At 32.3% G+C, this 22094-nt stretch overlaps 1 protein-coding gene across 1 annotated transcript; it reads right to left on the bottom strand.

The window, feature by feature from the left end:
• Positions 1–17115: 17115 nt before the first annotated feature.
• Positions 17116–21565, bottom strand: LOC147411740 (heavy metal-associated isoprenylated plant protein 8-like). Its single transcript, XM_086451761.1, has 5 exons — positions 21413–21565; positions 21022–21193; positions 20042–20238; positions 18124–18214; positions 17116–17555 (listed from the first exon to the last, which is right to left on the bottom strand). The coding sequence occupies exons 1-5, from the start codon at positions 21419–21421 to the stop codon at positions 17215–17217; spliced, it is 810 nt and encodes a 269-aa protein (XP_086307887.1). The 5' UTR covers positions 21422–21565; the 3' UTR covers positions 17116–17214.
• Between the last annotated feature and the right edge of the window lie 529 nt (positions 21566–22094).

Raw genomic sequence — 22094 nt, 5'->3', positions numbered from 1 at the left:
TTTTTTTTTTTTTTTTTCCTTTTCTTCAATTTTATTATTATTTTCCAATATAATCTTCCAACTTTGTTGTCTTTCCTCTTTTACTCACTCATTATAAAAATGATATCTACTATAGGCACAAGGAAACTTTATTATAAAATAAAATAGGATGGTTGTCTTCCTAATGTTTATCTCACATAAAGAGTAATTACGATTTAATTTGAAACAAATCTCGAAGAGAATTATGAGTAGATTCAAAGTTACACGAGAAAAATTAATTATCAAAATTAATCATTTCTAACAATAAATGGACTAATTTTAACAATCAAACCTTAAGAATGTGTTGTAAAGAAAAATAATAAAATAATAAAATAAAATAAAATAAAATAAAAAAAGAATACACAATCACGGCATAAGATTTACATAGTTCACATACAATGAAACTACATCCACGAACAATTTGACAAGTAAAAATTCACTACTTAAAAAGAAAATTGCAACAATAGAGATTTATACTTACTTCTGGTACTCTGGTGAAACCCACTAATAGGGATAGTTTTGATAAACTATTTCTTTTTAAAGAATACTTTTGATAATTTTAGAGTTTTAAAAATCTGTGTTATTTCAATGTGAGTTGATGACATTGACTTTTCTTCAAAAGGTTAGACCTAATCTAACCCTATATTTAGTTGTGAGGCAAGGACATTAGTGGGGTAACTAAAATACCCACAGAATTAGTATTTCAAGGAGAATCGTGATAATCAGACTATTCCATGGGGCATACTCAATTAACTCCCCTTACGTGATAAGTTTGGAAATCGTAGATATAAATTCCTCGGGATACACAACTATATTTTCCTATAAAAAGTGTATCCCAAAGGAACCATGTATCCTGAGGTGTACATATCTACAATTCCTGAACTTATCATGTTAAGAGAGTTGATTGAGTATGCCACGTGAGGTAGTCAGATTGTAACGGCTCTTTCAAGGATGGTCAAAGCCAATAAGTTATCAACCATTCTTTTTTTAATAATAATTTTGGTATACTTTTCCACTTAGGATGGTCAAAGCATTGGTTGGTCAATACATGTCATTTATTTATTTATAATAATTATTATTATTTTTTTGGGATTGTGGGTTATGTAAGAACGCGCCATCAGAATTATAAATTGGTAGTATTATAAAATAAAGTTTACGTTATTACTAAATATAGAAAAAAATTGATTTAACATCTTTTGATAGACCTATGCACAAACATTCAATTTGATCAGTGACTTCTAATCATTTGATTTGATAAAATTTCATGTTTGATTGTTAATCATAGATTCCGTCTTATTTGTTACCCAAATCTAACCTTTATGTAATTTTTCTTTTAGTAAATCTAACTGGAGATCCTATACACACTACTCAGTTTTATCATGCTAATTAAAAGCTCTCATCAAACTCCTTTTCATGGAGATGGGGCCAAAAATTTTGGATGGACCACACATTTTCATGGTGTGCAAGGATTAATTGGGACTAGACTCTGAACCAACAAAAATGTGGGCGTAAATATGATATAGCTCAGTTGGAAGAGATTTGACGAAATGTCCTTAGGTCTTAAACTAATAAACCATCTTGTGAAACCTTACGAGAAGAAGTTGTTCTTTTTATTAGGATGTTGTTGATACGTCCTCGAACAACTTCTACAACTGTTGATTTTTCACAAATGTAATTAAAGAATATTTATTATTTTATCATTTTGTGAAGAAAAAAAATATATTTTTATTGTGCATGGTAATTTTATAAATATACTCCAAAATGCGGTTTAGAATGCAAGTTCAAGAAGGAATTTACTAATTACAGTACCTTAATCAAAGTAAATATAGAAATAAAGTACTTTTGTGGATCTTTTGTGTTTGTGATATTCTCTTATTTATATTAAATATCTTAAATGAACGAAAATGCATAAGTAAAGATGACACGTAAGCAATTGATAAAAGAGCCAAAATTAAGCAATGTGATATCTCCAAGGTTTTCTTAATTAAAAAGGGTCCTAATAATATGAATCACCGGGTGCCATACTCAATCGACTTCTTGACATGGACAAGTTCAAAAATCGTAGATCTATAAGTCTCGGGATACACTTTTTTAATAAAGAAGTCCAATCATGTATCTCGAGGCATACAGATCTACGATTCCCAAACTTTTCACATCAGGGAGTCGATTGAGTATACCACCTGAAAAGTCATATTATCACACGACTCAACTAAAAAGTAACCTTGGACAATTATAGAAACAATGGGATTTATATTTTGAGTCATAATAAAATGATTCCCCCATGCAACATACTCAATCGACTCCCCTGATGTGACATGTGCTAGAACTGTAGATCTATACACCTCCAAATATATAATTGCACAAATCTACGGTTCTAACACATATCACGTCGAGGGAGTCGATTGAGTAGGCCATGTGGGGGAGTCATGTAATCATTACTTTTATATTTTTCTTGATCAAGAAGATATGATCATCCACTAGTGGGCCAAACCAAGATTTTTGTCTACGCGGAGGTGACAAAGGCCTTTGCAAATTTTAAAATATCTTGTGGACCACTATTATTAGTTGCAGTAGCATATATATCCCTGTAAATTTAAAAAATCTTGCAAGTACCCCCATTGCCACCAAATGTAAATCGCCCTAGACACCAATCTAAACTTCTCATCTAGTCCCTTTCTTAAATTCCATCAATGCAGTCCACCAAACCTTTGAAAATTAACCTGTGTTGAAGTCCCAAGTTTACAATTCAAATCCAATGGTGAAAAGAGAGGTTTTTTTTTTTTTTTTTTTTTCTTTTTAAATTAGAATTCTTTAAATTTTGTTCTTTACATCCATATGGCACCCGATCAGGTTTAAAATTATATATATAGGGTTGGGTTCGATAGACAAAATTGTAGACAATGTGTTTTGTCCTATACAGTCTAAAAGTTTTGGAAGTACCTGATTTTTGTGAGGATAATCTATTTGGTGAGGAGATCATCCATAGAGATTATTCTCACAAAAAATCAGTCTATTTTGAAATTTCTAATCCTAATTTATAAGTTGAAGAATCGTGGATAGTCAATTTGTAACCACTTTAAATGGGTTTAAAATTTTTGGAATGAGCTAAGTTTTTGTCAAGATGATCTCCTCATCATAAAGATCATTGAGAATAATTTACTTGCGCTCAGATAGTACTGAAACTAAGATTTAAAAATAGTGTTGAACTCTCATAAAATATGAACAAGTCACCATTCTGACTCAATAATAAGAGACATTCCTTTCATTCCATACCATGCCTCATGCCATACCAATAATTTATTCCTCTAATTTTGAAATAACTACGAGTAAGGTGCTTAAGATAAATATATCCTCTTAGTTTATTTTATGGGATCATTTCAACACTATATTTAAATCTTTGTTTCAGTATTATCTATCGTGATTCCATACCAATAATTAATTCCTCTAATTTTGAAATGACAATGAGTAAGTAACTTTTTAATACTATATTTAAATCTTTGTTTCAGTATTATCTATCGTGATTCCATACCAATAATTAATTCCTCTAATTTTGGAATAACAACAAGTAAGTTACTTAAGATACATATATCCTCTTAGTTTATATTTCATGGGATCATTTAAACACTACATTTAAATCTTTGTTTCAGTATTAATCTATCGTGATTCCATAGTTATAATTGGTCAGATACAATGAGACAATATTAGGACGGCCATTCATTAACAGAGGATTGTGATCTAATTAATTTGGACTTATCTAGGCTTTTTCCATCTATTAAGGCTCTCCATCAACATGATCGTAAGGATTTGAGGAAGAACGTAGATTTCCTAGAGATCAATTCCAACTTCTAAGGATTAGCACAATTTTCACTAAAGAAACATTTTTCTTGGGAATGCCTAACATCCCAATGGTCATCTTGATTCCAATTCTTAATATGGAGATACTATTTTGGGATGGCCATCCATTAAACAATGGTGAAGGCCATTCATTCTTATCTTCAAGTATAATTAAGTATTTTGGTAAATTACATAAGCGTTAAAAAATGAAAAATGCTGAATTGACTTCCTTTGAGACAATGCTAATGTGGCAGTGTGTAGAGAAACCACAAGTTTTTTTTTCTCGAGATAAAAATAAAAAAAAAGAAAGAAAAAAAAATTTATGACTCCCTATAGACTGCCATGCCAACACAGTATCGGAGGAAGTAAGTTTAGAACGACTCTAAAAAATAATATAGAATTTTTAAGTATGTTAAGAAAATGTATGATGGTGTTATAACAAGTATCCTAACAATTGTCGATAAAATATTTGAATTTTTTTTATTACATACAATGAGTTTGCACGGCAAATTTTTATCATTCGTACTCTTTCTTGTGTTATTATTATTATTAATTTTTTTATGGGTAAATTGGACTTGAACCTACGACGGCATCTTTCTTGCATTAGTAGTTTTATAACAACTGTCGGTAAGCAAGTATAATTTTTATATAGGATAACTCTGCATCACAAATGCTCATTTTTTGTACCCTTGCTTGCATTATTTATAGGTGATGAATTAAGTATTCTTATTTGAGGTTAGGCTTGTCGTTTTATGGTATTAGTAGAATATATAAAATTGCTAGATGAAACCATGCAAGGAGTAAGTTAATAATAAGTACTAATTAAAAGCGACAATTAAACAATATCTCATAAAGATCAGTTTCATTGTTTCTATTCAATTATTCATTAAGACAGAGAAAATGTTGATGATATATATTGCTGATTAGTACTTGATGGATCAAGTAGTGAGTGATTTTGAAATATTATCTGATACCAAGTTAAAGAAATTTTTACAAAATAATAAAAACAAATTAGTATTTGAATGTTGGATTAATAATGATAATAATAAAAAAAATTTCTTCATAAAATGCGGAGATTATGTATAGGAAGTGTGGATCCTTTTTCTTGTTTGATCCTTGATCCTTAGCTTCTTTATCTAAATGGGGAGGTGGCTATGCGAAATAGTCCTGACAATTAAGTCAATGGGAACGGATACTGTGTGGTATTTTTTTTTACTATAGTTTTCTGTATTACTCTTTCAATGGTGAAGAAACCGTGTTGAAAAATAAAATCTAAACCACCAGCAATGTTTTGATCATGATTTGGATCAGATTTGAAAATAAAAAAATTTCATTTTTAAGCCAGATTAAAGAGATTGAAAATGGAAGGTCTATAAAATCTAACATTTCAACGAAGAGATATTGGTCCCTATACCACATGTCGCTCTCTTAACTGTCGAACTAAAGTACATGGAATTATAGAAAAAAAGCACCACAGAGCGCTCCCAAGTCAATTTATAATTCAACAAAATTTTAGTTTAGTATGATAAAGATTGTATACTTTTGCCTTCAAATCGTGTAATTATATAATTTTCGATGTCATGAATCTTTTTGATGAGGTTGTGGTCTTACTTTGTGAGGATGAATTACACTCGTGTCGTTGGAGAGGTTTCATAGTATGTCGTTCATAAATAATAACTTTTGATCCAAGTCTAGTTGTCATTAATAATAATAATAATAATTCTTATTATTGGGTGAAGATGAGGGCATATGGGTATTTTTAGGTGAGAGTGTGTATCCCTAAAACAGTGTTGGAGACATTAAATTAAGGAAAATGTTGAAGTGACATTGAAATTTACATAATTTCACACATTGTTGATGTGAATGTGTGTATGTGACCATAAATGCTTTACACCAATATAAGAGTGAAAAACATCAATGGTTCTGTGGGCACCTCCACCTGAATAATGTGTGAAATGATGTAAAATTCAATGTCATCCCGACATAACTCTTAAATTAAAGAATTAGGATTAAGGATTAGGTAAGGTGTCCATGTGTTGGTTAGAATTTAAAGATTTCTAACAAAGCCATTAAAGAAATGCAACGTTGACACCATAGATTGCTATAGAAATGAGACACCATTTTGAGAATTAATTTTGCTATTAGGGTATTTCTGTGTTACGAACCAATGGCTTATTGTCACATGTATTGAAAAGTACTAAAAGTCCAAATTTCTAATCATTAAAATTTTTTTGTGCCTCCACCAACCAATCACGCTTGTTTTTGAATCCACGTGACAACATGCCATGGGTTGATCAACTTACCACAGATAATCTTTAACATCAAATTCGTACTCCACTATTTTGGATCAGGATTTTAAATTAAAAGGTTGATGTGGCAAACATAGTGACTTTGTATTGTTCTTAGTGTGCCAAGTCTACTGATCAAACTCAATGCCATCAAAAAATTGAGAGTCTTTTGACAAGAAAAGTTCTATATTGAGTAGTGATAATATGACTCGCCTGGTGGCATATTCAATCGATTCTATGACGTGATAAATTCGGGAATCATAGATTTGTATGTCTTGAGATATATTATTATACTTCCCCTGTGAGAATTGTGTATTTCAAGATATATAGATCTACGGTTTCAAAACTTATCTATTGAGTATGCCACCTGGCAAGTCATAATATAAGACTATTCTATAGTATAAGGTGTATGAAGTAATTTTGTCTAGGAATAATGAGTAAGCTTTGACATGTAAAAGGGCATTTTCGTACTGAGAGAATAAAAAAGTATGGAAGGCGGTGGACTACTCTTTTGGAGCGTGTGAGAGTCTTATGTTACGTGTTGTTGGCACACGTTTGTCTGGGCATCTATCAAAGCTGGACAGCTAATACGTGTGGTTTCTTTAACAATGATGTCCATCTCAGACTGCATGTCTCACTTAAACTGACGGAATGGCAAACGTTATAAAGCCATGTCAGCTTTTAATCAGCATAAACTAACGTCGCCGTGACTTTTGTACACTTGTTCGCCACGTAAGACAAAAAAGCACGTGTACGTCTCGGGTTCTCTTCGGAGGAGAAGAGGAAAGTGGAATCCACTTGGCAGAAATTCGTCATTAATGATCTGACTATCTGATCCATCATCAAATCCCACTAACGACCATTAGAATAGAAGACTATATTATGTTGGAAAAACATAATATGGGCATGAGTAGGGCCCACTATTTTGAATCTAAAAACCACGTGGTTAGTTTAGTGGGTTGGGTTCCATGTTTGTGGACGGGAACGATCACGTATTAACCAATCATTTGTTTTGATGAAACACAGTAGTAATTTATGACTGATGTGGTGGGTCCCAGCAAGAGTAAAAGCTGGATACTTAACTATATTTTATTTATTTGGTAATTGTGGACAGATGGCATACGAGTTCCACACAATTATTACATGTTAGATGGCACGAACTTGCAAGAAAATTGTTAAAGTACATCAGTTAAATAATATTTCTGGGTTCTTTTGATTAAATGACAAGTGGCATCTGGACTTCTTCCTCACATGTGGCATGACTTTCTTTCGGAGTGGACCCGACCACTGATAAAGTAATCTTTTCTGTTGATGGCTGGAATGAATTCAACTGAAAATATCTTCTCATTTTATTTTTGAATAGTTTGGACTGATACACCCTTACGCATGACATATTACCAATTTTGAATATTTAAATATAATTTTTAATTTATTTTAAGAATTTATAACAAAAATACAAGTAATTATGTTGGTTATGCGTATCTTTTATCTGAGTCGTTCGATGTGTTTTAATTTAATGATTATGATATATTATTTTCTTAATTTAATAATAAAATTGTTATGGGACTATTTTCATCATTAAGACTTTTCTCATTTTTAGTCTTTGAGAGGATAAGGAAAGGGGTGTGTATAAAAATTTGAATTTAAAATTAAAGTTAGGTATTTTTCTTGTATTGTTCACAATGTTAAAATAACTAAATAAATAAATCATATTTGAGAGTTCGCGGTCGTTGAATACTTTTTTTTTTTTTTACGAATTGAAATCGTCAAATGAATGGAGTATTAGAGAAATTCGACGACTCTAAGACATTACATGTGGGGAATATAAAAAAATTTCAATAGTCATGAATTGTCAAAATTCGATTTTTAAAATTTTTGGGCTTGGACCCATCGAATTTTCTCGTTTATCTTTTCAATTTTCACATAGTGCTTCTCATAGTCAAGAAGATTGGATCCACTCGTTGATGTAATTAGCATTGTATTTTTTCCATCCATCTTCCAGACAAATCTCCAAGTAGTTGTCATAAGTCAGGTAGCAAGCCGAACAATGAACCCTTTCCCTCTTATTTGTACATTATTTATGCCCTTTGGCACTTAAACCTTCTACCTTACCTTTGCAAGCTTATGAATGAAAAAATAAGTTAGAATGAGAAAATAAGTCAATCAAGTTATTATCTATTCAAGATTTTTTCATTATGGATTTTATGAATAGACCTTTCAGAGAAAAAAAAAAGTAACACACATGAGTTTATGTTCGAGTTATAAGGATGATATAGTCTTACGACGTTAAAAATAAAAGTTAAAGTTGTAAATAGGAAATTTTTTGGTGTTTGTTTTAGAAGGAATAAATTTTTTTTTTTTTTTTAAGATATGGGAGTGGGATTTCAACCTAAAAAAAACTTTGAAGTGATCATGCAATTTCAAAAATTCAAAGGAACCCTCTCCTTTGAATTATTACACATGACATTTCTAAAGAGGTATTCCAGATATTGACAAAAAATGTAAGGGCATAAAATAAATACAAAATGTCATGTGTCTTGTAATAGGAGGGTTCCTTCAAAGTTTGAAGTGGACTCCCCACTTCAAAGCCGGACACTTTCAATCTTGTTCTCTCGACATTATCATGATTTGAGCTCTTAAATCAATAATCGAAAAAGTAAAAAATCGTAGGGTCCACAGGCCCTAAGGGCACATGAACTTTTGTTGAATTTTTTTTGGAAATAAGCATTTGAGGGTATTTTGAAATTATTTTATTTTATTTTAGAGGGTATTTTTATAGTATAAGAAAATATATTTTTAAAATGTATTTAATGTATCTTAACGTGTGTCCTTGGGGTACATATTAACAAAACCCAAAATCTTAATATAATCATCAAGGGAAAACTTGAATACTTTCCGACAAATTTAACAGCCGCAATTCTAATAAAAGATTTTTGTTTGATTCACATGCATGACATTCCAAACGTAGAGTCTGAGTTTGATGCAAAGGGTTTGCACGAAAGGAGTTGTACGAGGTCGTGCATGACCTCTTCCATTTTCTATACACAGCAAATGACTTAAGTACCCCCTCCCCGAGATATTCATTTTTTTAATTTAGTAATTCAACCCTTTTCTAATTTATAAAAAAAAAAAAAAAAAAAAACCTTACATAATTTTTCTTCCCAAAATAATCATCTTTTCCTCATTTTTTTAATCAATTCAACCTAAAGAAATTTTAATCTATTCAACCTAGTTTGAATCTACCAAGTTAAAATCCTCAAAAAAAAAAAATAGATTTTCTATCAAAATAATGCCATCATATATGATGATATTTTGAAAAATTAAAAATCAAGGATTTAAGATGATTTATTTCGAGGGGAAAAAATATAAATATTAAGGGAAGTATGACTAATTTTGATATAAAAAAATAAAAAAAATAAAAAAATCAAATGAAGTTTTGGAATGGATTAAAGATACATTTTTTTTTAAACAAATACGAAATTGAGCATGAGACTAGTTTTGCAAAGATAAAAATGATTTTTTAAGTTAGTGATTGAAGATGGGGGTATTGAGGTCAAGTGCTATAGAGAAAAATAGAATCGAGATACTGAAGTCTTGAATACCAAATGTTGATGTGGCGTTCATGCATGACTTGGCACAACTCCTTTTGTGCATCCGCCAGGGTGGGGGCTAGCGGTAAGACGTAGCAACAAGAGTTTGCTCTCTCTGATTGTGAGTTCGAAATTGAGTAATTACAAATTCCTCTCACTAAGTTGTGGGTTCTGCGTGGGCCCCCAAGTAGTTATAGCCTCACCAATGTGAGGATTCTCCCTGGGTGAAAAAAAAAAAAAAAAAACTTCTTTTGTGCACATGGATGTGGTGGGTATAAAAACCCAATGTGTAAAATATCTTGAAAGCTAGTTATTCTATATGAATGGGCTTTGCAACTCTTTTTGAGATGTTAGGATGGGAGGCTTATCTTTAAGAGAATTTATACCCATCTAAAGCCAGGGAGATTAGTGCCTCCTTGTTATAGAGAGAGAGAGAGAGAGAGAGAGAGGTGTTTTGGATTCTTCAAAATTTTGAGCAATATTTTTAATGATTTTCCATTTATCACAACGAAACAAAGAGTGATGGGCCTCACAACATGCTTAGAGATTCATGTAGAGTCAAACAATGCTGGGCCTCGCAACGAACAACTTTACAGATTCGTAAAGAGATATTCTCTTTTGATTCGGAATAGACAGTTCCCCGACGCACTTCATCTGGTCCAATTTTGCTACACCTCATTTACATTTTTAAAGAACTTTAAATGTGCATTTGTTCCTAAATTTCCATAGTTTATTTTTGTGAAAAGATAACACTATATTGTAGTCCAACAAATATGATTATCAAAAAGGAGGATTTTTATTGTCGCACCAACTTTTTTATTTATTTTATAGAATTGTGATAATTTGACACTCTTTTTGTATGCTATTTAACCAGTTCACAAAACCATAAATCTTTTGTACTTGTATATCCCGAAGCAAACTATCTATGGTTCTGTATAGGGAACATACAAAGAATATCAAATTATCATGACTCTTTTTTATAATATTTTTTTTATTAGTGAGGTATCTGAACTTACGTTCAACTATTGGGATTGGGAAAGCCAAGGCTTGGATCAAGGCATATGGGTCATTCACCCGGGCACATGCAATGCCCGCATATCATACGTACCAAGTAAGTGAGGGTATGCACTTGCGGATGGCCTCGAGGAACCATAACTATTATAATGAGAGAAGGCCAGGTAGAAGTGGTTTGACACCAAAATTTTAGTTACCATAAATGCCCCCATTTTTATATTTAGATTAATATTAAAAAACCAAGAAAATTGCAATCCAAGTTCCTTTAGTTTTCAAAATTGCAAAAGCATCTAATTTTCAAAAATCCTTTAATCAAAATTTTAAAGTACAAATAGAGCCTTTTGATATATGTGCGCTTGCACATGCCACCTTCTAGCATGGTTTCAAAACTCGTCCGAGACCAAGACATATCACTCTAATCGTCTCGATATTAGGCATGGACGAGATTGACGGACAAGTCAAATTTTTAGACGAGATTTAAAACCCCACATTCATTTTTAAATTTTTGAATGAGATGTCTCAAATGTATTGATAAGTTCGTTTGAGATGACTTGGTATCTGGCATGAAGGACACAAGACACGAAACGGAGTTTTAAAACCATGCCTTCTAGTCTTCCTTAATGACAGTAGCTATGAAATTCATATAGAGACAAATAAACCAAACATTTCTCCTAGAGTCTTCTTCTAAGCTTTTCTTCTCAAAGAAAACCTGGAAGATGAAAACTCTATAAATAAATAAATAAATAAAGAGAGAGGTGGAGGAGACGAAAACCTTAAAATAAGACTGTAAGTCTAAGAAACATAAGATATTTAGAAGAATGGGATATCAAATCTTTTATATTTAATTACATTTATTTAAATTTACTTTCATATCTTTTATTCAATTTCAACCAAATGCCCATGTTAAAGATACAAAAATAAATTCAAGTGTTTAACATACAATATCTGGATATAGTTCTGTATGCTTGAAAGAGTGAAGGTGGATTGGGTTTTCATGAGATTCTTGAAAATGCACCAGTCAAGGTTGACCTCAATATACTAATAGAAGATTCTTTACATAACATTTAGGATCTAACGTTTGCAGGGTGAGTCAACCCATTGTTTAGTGAAATTTAAAAATACTAACAACATAATTTCTCCATCTTTCCCATCAAGTATACAATCTATTTGGACTGTATGTTATATTGGAATCCCGAGGAATTTCTTGGTTGGGCATGTCACCTCTGTCTTCCTCCAGGCCTTTATGTGTGTGGATGCGTGGTGGGGAGTAAAGACTACTCGTTGACATTTGTGAAACTGATTACTACCTCTTCTCCTCTTTTACTATGTGGTGCTCCAGATTTCTTGCTGTTTTTGCACTTTTTTTTTTTTTTTACATCTAGACAAAAGCTTACTCTATATAAGAAAAATTCAAGACAAGTTACCTATTTTTGGTGGGGGCACTAAGACCAAAATCAAATCTTTTTTATGTTTATAACGCCAAAAAGTCTCAAAATTGTGAAAGATCAAAGTTGTGGTCTTTCCACTATTGGATTGGTTTCCACTAATATGAAGAAGACAAATGGCGTCACATTATTTTGTGATGCTTTAGTGGCTATTATGGCCTCTGCCCGATCACATGTCTTGTATCAAAATCTCCATGAAAATGTAGGTTAGGAGAAAAGTTGTGATTTATGATGGTCTAGGAACTACCATATAGTTTTTCTTTTTAGTTTGTTTGAAGTACTTAGTTGAATGTTAGCATGCAACAATGTTTCAATATTCACCGAAATTGGATTATTGATGATTTGAGTGATTGTTTTGGTCTCGAATTTTGCAATATTAAGAGTGTGGAAGTTGTCGTAGCTGTTAGAATTTATATTCACAAGTATGTCTTCATGGATCACACCGTGTTGGTTGTTGGACTAGAGAATTGGTGTTGCCAACGGGATCTACTTAAGGTGACAAAGTACTGTGCCAGTCATTAATGTGCAAAAATCACTTTCACCCCAAGATTGTGTGGAAAACAAATTTTCTCTTTAACGTGAAAAAACTGTATTTCTTTACAACCCTCCGTTCTTTATAATGGATTAATGCATGGAGGGTCTATAAATAGGTTTATAGTCCTCACCCTACCTCAAAATGATCACACATACATTCACGATGAAGTGTATCATAAAAATTAGGCTCCTGCGAAAGATTAAATCATCAAAATAGTGAAAATCGGGTTAGGTAGACTCCAATCAGTAACAGTAAAATTATATCTTTGAGACCAACTTTTTTTCATTTGTTTTTTTAGCCGAGGTATTCAGGTTTTTCAGAGCACCTAACTAATTCTTGAGACACATGCCACCCCCTTCCCACCACACCTACCACATAATTTCTTACATAAATCCTTAAGAGGAGTACTTAAGGGGGATTTAAACTCAAGACCTCCGTTTCGTGGGTGTGGTTTTAGCCATCTCACCAACCCCTTGGTTAAACACAATTTTCTTCTATTTGTGAAAAAAAAAATTTCAAAATTGTGTGTTTAATTAACCTTATAACAAGTTCAAGCAAAATTTTAATCCATATTTCAAATTTTAAAAAATTAATATCTTTAAAAGGAATGGGCCTCAGCTGGGTGCTTTTATTGAAACCTAACTTGAGATGACCAGGGGGCTCTGAAGTCTCTTCTCACATAAATGTGGATAATTAAGGATTCAATGTTTAGGTAGGTTGTCCACTCAGATATAATTATCATGACCTTCTTTTTCTTGTTCATCATCTTTTTATAGAGACCGATAGGCACATAAGCAGCCAAGAAAAAAAAAGGTGGGATAGACTTTAAAACCCAGAAAACATTCTACATGTAAGAAAAGTAAGGCTGCCTATTGTCTGTTTCAACTTTCCACTTTCAACTTTAAGGGTAATTTACCAAAATGCTCAAATGACCTTTTCATACGTGTTTTTTAAATGTTTATCAAAACGGGTATCTACCCATGTTGATATTTAATATACCTTCGAGAAAAAGTTGCTCACTCTGGGTCTAGGAACACTTTGGTGATTTTACTTTATATGCTTCTTGTGAACCCCAAATAAAAAGATCATTTGTATGAAATTAAAAAGAAGGGTATAAAGGTAAATAAATGACTGTACAGTGAGTATCCGTTTAGGAAAGAATAAATAAATATCAAAATGGGTATAACTCATTCTTTTAATAGATATTTTTTGCTCGGCCAATAACTTTGGAATCATACATACCTGCTTTGGTAAGTTTCTCTCTTCTCATGGCCAAAAAGAAGTCTGGCCAGGTTAGATGGCACCACCACTCTCAATCTATTGGACAGTTGGTGTAGGGGCTGTCTTCTTTTATTTCAACAGATTAGAGTCCAGTTGAAGCAGTAAATCCCAAGAGTCAAGAATCGTTTAAAGAGAATTTTTTTTATATGGTGGAATCAAAACTGATAGGCCTAGAATCGAGAAAAATAAGTAGTTCTGATTCATATAGAAATTGGAACAAAACCGATCCATTGAAACCCCAAATTTGGTGAACAAACAACTTCCCTGTAAATCTTGGTAATTATAGGAGAAGTATAGAACAATTAACTTATTATATTAAAAAAAAAATTCTTGAAACATATTAATTGATAGATGATGGACATTTTTATCCTAAGCCAGGTTTAGGAATAGTTCTGCAAGGAAAAGCTCTTGAAAAATCGGCAAAAAATCAATAAAGTTGTGATGTAAGAGATAGTCCTACATCGCCTGGGTATCATGACCTTGGGTTGTATATAAACCTGGGGCAATTCTCACCTTACAATCCTATTTTGAGAGGATGAGTTAGGCCCATGGACTTCTCCATGATATAGAACGGGTAATCACAAGGATATAGGATACATGTTGTACGTGAGGGGGAGTGTAAGAGATATTCCCATATCTCTTGGATATCATGACCTTTGGGTTATATATAAACCTAGGGCAATTCTCAACTTACAAACCAATTTTGTAAGGATGACTTAAGCCCATGAGCTTCTACATGGGAAAACATCTGATATTTTTTTTTCTTTAAAAAAGATAATAAATTAATTATAAAAATATGTATTTCATACATTAAATAATAAAATAACACTTAAAAAAATAAAAATAATCAGTATTTTTTTTCAAAAAATTATTAATTAAATCATGATTGGCTGTGCATTTTTTTCATAAACATGACGTTAATAGTGATTCAACAATTATTAAAATTGTGATTTAATACAATTTTTTTTTTCCAAAAGTCACCAATTTTTGTCGCTATGATATGACAGAAAGTGGCACAAGAGATTCTCCTATCCATTTGTGGGATTACATTCTCCAAAAAATGTGACCCCTTATCTTAGATTCCTTACCTTTACACAAGCCTACAAGAGAGACTCATAGCTCCTGAAGAAAATAATTTCAAGTTAGGCTTTCGATGTGATGATCGTAGTGCTTATCTTAATCAAAATAATGACCAACCTATAAATTCTAAAATCATTATCTCAAGGTGGTCTTGCCTGGTCCACAAAATTTGGATCCATTTCAAACCTGAGGCTAAGGTCAGCCAAAGTACAACTAAATTTAAAGATTTCGTCTGAAGGTGTCCCAAGTACGTGCAAAACGCATGCCTAAACTAGGTCCATGAAGCAGCCCAGCCCAAAACCTGTTGCCTTCACTATATGTATATAAAGGTATTATAGTAGGGCTTCAAGTTGGGCGGGCTAGCCCTGGTCACAGAAAACTTGACTTTTGTCTAGGTTTTGGCAAAAAATAAAAAATAAAAAAAAATTGTCTGAATCAAATCGGGTTGGATCCAGGGATAGGGATCGAGTTTTTTAAATTAGCTTATAGTTTCATGTATGGAAATTTTGAAATACATTTTTAGGACAAATAAATGTAAATTTTATATCATACTAATATCACGTATCTTTATATCAATTCTTATCATTTTACTAAATTATCTAGTATTAATGAGAAATGAATTAGCATTTCGTGTCTGAGGTCACGTGGGGCGAAGGCACGGTCCGAGTTGGTGTTTGGATTGGCTCGGGTAGATTTCCAAATTGCAGTCCTATCGGGGGGGGGGGGGGGGGTCAAAGACTAATGATAAACTGACTCGAAAAAAGTCACTCACTTGACATGGCATCTGCACTAGTCTTGGGTGGTCATTACTATTCTATCTCTGTTTGATAAAATACTTATATTGTCCAATTATGCTAAGTTTCTCAAGAATGGTTGAGATGAGACAAGAAATACAATTTTCCTGGATTTGTTGGACATGATTGGACAATCCGTTTTCTTTTCATAAAGCAGGCAAAGATAAAAACCAAATTTCATAATCAACATCGACATAAGTTCTTGGCATAACTTGCCTAATAAAGGTGGAGAGATGATATTCCCTCTATTTGTGGTGGGTGTGGATTCAAAAAGAAGATCTTTTCTCGAAAAGAAAAAATATTTTAACTCATATTTCTTCTATATCATTTAAATATAAACACCAACTTTTCTATTTCATTTGATATTTAGAAGGGAAAAATATTTATTTGCCCATCAATCATTGATCACAGATTCACAGTGGGCCTTCATTTTTCAAGTTGGAATCAAATCAAAATCAATCCAATTTGATGATTGTGAATCTCCAAGCCCTTAGAATCTTTTAAGTGGTCACAGAAGATAAAGGCAATGATCCAAATTATAGACTGTTACTTGGGTTGGCTAGTAATGACAAGAAAAATGGTGCCACTTTTACTTGTTGGAATAAAGAATATTTCTTACCTCTTTAGCTCTTTCTGTGATTCCAATCTGCAAAGAGCCAAGAACTGAGCCATAGAGAATCTATAATATCTATTTTTCCCTGCAACAATTGCACCTAAACGAAATTGCAATAATTGCGTCCACGAAATTCCAATGTAACTTCGAGGTCACGGGTTCAATTACAGAAGGAAAATTGGGTCGAATTGTGGTCCAAATTCCCATTGATGTGCTACAGCTATATGACATAAGTGGTTATAAATCAAGCTGGTTCGAGAAGTCGATAATTTACGATGGTTAGTGTAAGCTTGGATCCCTAGGTCGGTATGGAATGGAAAACAATCAAGAAAACACAATATTTATATTGTTAACTAAAGCCTAGGTTCACATATGAGAGATGAGAAATTTTCACCATCTTTGAGAATGATTACAGCTCTATAACCAAAAATGCCATATTTTCCTTGTGACCCCAAGCTTAGGCATCTAACGAAGAGAACCCGCAGAACCTTAATTCAACACATCCAACACAACACTTGGGATTCTCTAAATATCAGATTTATTTGCACTTGAAATCACAAGACTTCGAATATGCTAAATTAAAAAAAAATAATAATAATAAAAACTAGTGTACAAATTCAGACTCACATACTAATCTAGATTCTTATTGCATTATACGTACATACATACATAGAAAATTTCGTAGTTTGCTTACCAAAGTACGCAATGGCTACAGTATTTGATTACATAACAGAGCAAGCATTTGGGTTCTCATCACTAAAAATTTGAATAGGGTAAGCATACTCCACATGGTACCTATGAGGCCAATATTCACTTTTCTTGGAATCACTCTTCTTATCATCTTCTCCTTTGCCTTCCTCTCCTTCTTTCTTTTCTCCTTCTTTCTTCTCCTCTTCCTTCTTTTCTTCTTCTTTCTTCTCTTCTTCTTTCTTCTCTTCATTTGGTACTATGGAAGCTTGCCTCCTGGTTTTCTTGTACACACTCTCGACGAGCGTATTTGGGTCAACAACACCTTTTACGACCACTTGATTGTTCATTAGATCAGTCTCTACTGATTCGACACCTGCAAAACATATAAATACCATAGAATTTTGAGTCCCTCCATTAATTTACTCTAAAATGCAATTTCGGACTTAGCCAAAAGTGAAACTAGTCATATTTTTTAGGTGAGCAAAGATCAGGCCTATGACATCGATGTCCTCCTTTGGGTCATCACCATCATCATCAAACCATCTTAATCTACTTTCCCTTAATTTATTACTTATTGGAATAATTGACATTAGTATGAATGCGTTCATTTCTAATTTTATCTTTTTAAAACTATCTTATTTACATGTATGTACCCTAACATAGACATGCCCCTATGCCGGTGCTCCTTAGATAGACCATAACTCAACACACATGGGTTTGTGTGATTGGTTAATTCGGGATTTGAAATCCCTGTTTATATTTTTTGTGAGTAATTTTTTTTTTCCTGTTTATTAGGATGACCTACTTCTTATGATCATATGAGCATTGGCTTGCGATGAAAGGTCCTGATTGGTTCATATTTGGGTTTATGTAAAGCAAAAAATGAAATTATGTGCAGTATTAAATAAGATAAATGGGGAATAGGGGATATAGATAAATACCTTTGATCTTTCTGAGGCGTTTATGTAAAACTTGAGCACATGCTTGACAGTGCATGTGTATTTTCAGTATTACAGTGACAACAGGAGGTGGCTGCCATGGAAGACAACAAGCAAAACAAATTACATAAATAAAAGTTTTAAATGTGTTGTCATAGTCATACTTTTTAAACGTACTTGGGTTATAACTTAGTACTGTAAAAAAGATTTACTTCCATGAAAAGTATAAATAAATATGATAAAAAACGCTTACAGTTATAAAAATAAAAATAAGAAGGGGAAATGGTTAAATATTTTAACATTTACAAAAAAAAAGAATCTTATTTTCCAAAAATCACCCGAAACAAATTAAGTTGTTGGAGCGTTTCAATGTGTTAATATACATTATTTTACCACAAATGCCCTATGAATGCTTAAAACGCTGGATTGTCCAGCATTTTAATGGCTTGTTTTAACATCCCATCAATTTAGCCTCCATTTAAAATGTTGGAGAGTCTAGCGAGTTACTAAAAAGTCCAGCCACTTAATTCAATTTTGATAATTTAAAAAACAAATAGCATTAAAATATTTAACTCTCTTTTAATATTTGTTGCAAATAAAAATAGTGAGATTCACACAAGTTTGATGGCATTTTTTATTATTTAATTTTTCTTGGAATAATGAAGAATGCACGCGGTTTTGGGTATGCGGCTGATGTGGCAATGGCACAATACCGTGGATCTTTTTTTTGTGTATCACGAACAAAAAGATCTATGGTTCTGTGCTTGCCCTTGTCACATCAACCACGTACCTAAAACTATGTGCATTCATCATGATTCTTTCTTATCACAGACCTTACCATCTGACCAAGGTAACGACCTTGGTTGGTGACCAACCAACAAATCCTTACAAATGATTGTCCTTATGGTGTAACTAACATAATTATAGTTAAAACCGATCACGGGGATTGGTCAGTACCAAGTTAAAAGTATGGGTGTAAATTTAACTTGGCCGAAATCGATTGGACAGTTGTGGGTTCTTTTTAGTGGAATTAATATTAGAATCAGATCTCTTCAAACCTAACTAATTGAAAATCAAAATCAATAGAAAATAATAATATTTGATAATCAAAATCATTTAAAGAAATTTATTTTTGATGATGCCAATTCTGATTCCATTGATTTGACAATCATAATCGAAACTAACAGGAACCAGAACCAAGAAGAATATTATATAATTGATGATTTCGATTCCTATACGAGTCGTGATAATCTGACTCCTCCACAAGACATACTCAAAATAATCTCCTGATGTGGCATGTGCTAGAACCTTAGATTTTTTGTCTCGGGATACACATTCGCATCCTCATAAATGTGTAATTGTGTATCTCGAGGCAAAAGATATATCGTTCTAGCACATGCCACATCAAGAGAGTACCTGACTACCTTTAGAAAAACAAACAAACAGAAAAACAAAAAAAAACAAAAAAAAAGTCCAAATGTACTTTTTTAATCATCTGAGAAAGTTATAATTAGACCAGTTAAGCGAAAATTCAGAATAATTCTCAAACTTTGTGGGTCTAGTTGAAAATTTCAGGCATTATACCTGAATTATTGTAAAATGATATTTTATAGAATAAAAATCATAAACATTATTAAATTATTAGTATTTTATTTTGCAAAAAAAATTTAATGCAAATTTTTTATATATTGAAAATCCTGAATTATGCTTGAAGTTGAAGCTCAATTCCCTTTTAGAATCAATCAATTTTCAAAATGCATGTCTAGATTGCAGTGCTCATTCCCTGTCTGGTTTCTTTCAAATGGGCACGGAAATTATAGTTTTTTTTTTTCAATCGACTCAACTCACAGACTCGAAACTGAGTGGACTCGTTCGTCCTGAATGGTAGTGTTAACAAGTAAAAAAAAAACTGTTAAGGTACCTCTTCTTTCTTCTCTTCCTTGTTTTCTTTCTCTTCCTCTTTCTTCTCCTCTTCAGGGGGTTTGGGCAAAGGCGAAATTAACTCTACTTTTCTGCCGCTTTTCTTTTGTATCCTCTCACATACCTTTATGGGGTCTGCTGTCTTTCCCTTCACTACCACCTTATGAGACTTGCAATCCGTCTTCACATCCTCCACACCTACAATAATAAATAAATAAATAAATTATAAAATGATGAAAAAGAAAATTAATGAAATAATCTCATATATAAAAAACTTGTAAAACGTGACAGTTTTAATACAACTTTTAGAGTTGTGATAATCCCGCTACTGCACGGGGATTTGCACTCTTCTAGTACATGATTCCCTCGGGAGACATTTTTTTATGGAGAAATGCAGTCATATAACCCAAGAAGAGTAGATCTACATTTTCCAAACTTGTCACATCAGGATAGTTGATTGAGTTTGACACGTGAGCTAGTTAGATTATCATGATTCCAACTTTTATTTTAGATTCGTGATAATCTGACTTAGGTTGGCATACTCAATCATTTTACCTGACATGACAGACTTGAAAACCGTAGATTTTCTCTCTTCATGATACAAAACTACATCTTTTATGGGGAAATCGCAGTTTTATATCCTGAGGAGAGTAGATTGAGTATGCCTAGTGCCTAAGTCAGATTATCAGTAGGTGTTTATTTTATTCTTCACTGAAAGTAGGTATGGAACATTAAGTAAACATTTAAATTCAAATTTCCAAGTTGAGAAGCCCATGATGATGATGTGTCCCCAACCCATACCCCAACTTCACTTGACACAAGTTCCTCTCTCTTTAGATTTTTTTTTTCTTCTAAAAAAAACAAGGCTCAAGCTAAGAAAATTTTCCTTAAAAAATATTTTTTCAGTATTTTAAAATTTCAGCTAATAAATATTATATTTAGTAGATATAAGTCAAATAGTGGTGGTAAATGGTAATTAACCTTGGAATCCTCTAAGGGCTCTTTCAACTTTCCTTGCACAAGCCTCACAATGCATATCAACCTTGAGTACAATTTCTTGAGGTTCTTCTTCTTTCTTCTCTTCTTCCTTCTTCTCTTCCTTACTTTCTTCTTTCTTCTCTTCTTCTTCCTTCTTTAATTCTTCTTTATTTTCCTTCAAAACAACACAATAAAGTATTTAAAAACATGAGTTTTTTAACTATAAACATATCTCACTATTGTTCTACAAAGAAATTATAAAAACAATAATCTCTAAATAAAGAAGAAATTAAACCGCCATAGATTCAAGGAATAAAAAAACAACAAAATTAGCCCAAGTTATTTGTCAATTTAATTTCAATATATGATCATATTGTGATAGAATTACACTTACTTCACCCATCTCTGCCAAGATTGCAAAATAGTTCTGCAAAAAATCCAATCTGCTAGTAATTTGTTACACAAGAGTCTAGAACTTCGACTCTCTCTCTGTGTGAGAACATTTAAGTATAAATAAATAGATTCTGCAAAAATGACGTGGAACTGTTTCATGTTGAATCAGCATACATTTTTATTACCCTTTATTTGCTATTAAATTACTATCATGTCCTACCAGATAACTGCGATACCAATTTATTTTATTTAAAAATAAAAATAAAAAAGAGACGATTTAGAAATTACTGGATATTCGGTATGCCTAGGGGTGGTTTTAAACTGATAACATACGCCTTGATCTTGGTCTGAGAGACTACGGAAAAAATTGACATAAGGGCCCTTGTTATCTACCAATAACCAAAAAAAAAACTTTGATTTTTCTTCTAAATATCCATCATCAATCAATCATCTTAAACTTTACTATTAATTATAATTTTTCCATTAAAATATCGTTGGCTTCAACTTCCTCAAAATATATCTTATTATCGGGATTTGAAGATTTTAGAATTTGAAAGCTAAGGTTCATGATGATTGTAAAATCTTGTACCCCAAAGGATAAAGATGACATATTTTAGGAAGAAAAACCAAGGGTTTTTGCCTACAATTTTAAGATGAGGGTAGTTTTGATTATTCCATGTTAG

This window comes from Akebia trifoliata, chromosome 1 (genome assembly GCF_017979445.1).
Source record: "Akebia trifoliata isolate Shusen 1 chromosome 1, ASM1797944v1, whole genome shotgun sequence".
NCBI classification, from domain to species: domain Eukaryota; kingdom Viridiplantae; phylum Streptophyta; class Magnoliopsida; order Ranunculales; family Lardizabalaceae; genus Akebia; species Akebia trifoliata.
The sequence above is the reverse complement of the archived record's forward strand: the minus strand, read 5'-3'. Positions and strand labels throughout refer to the sequence as shown.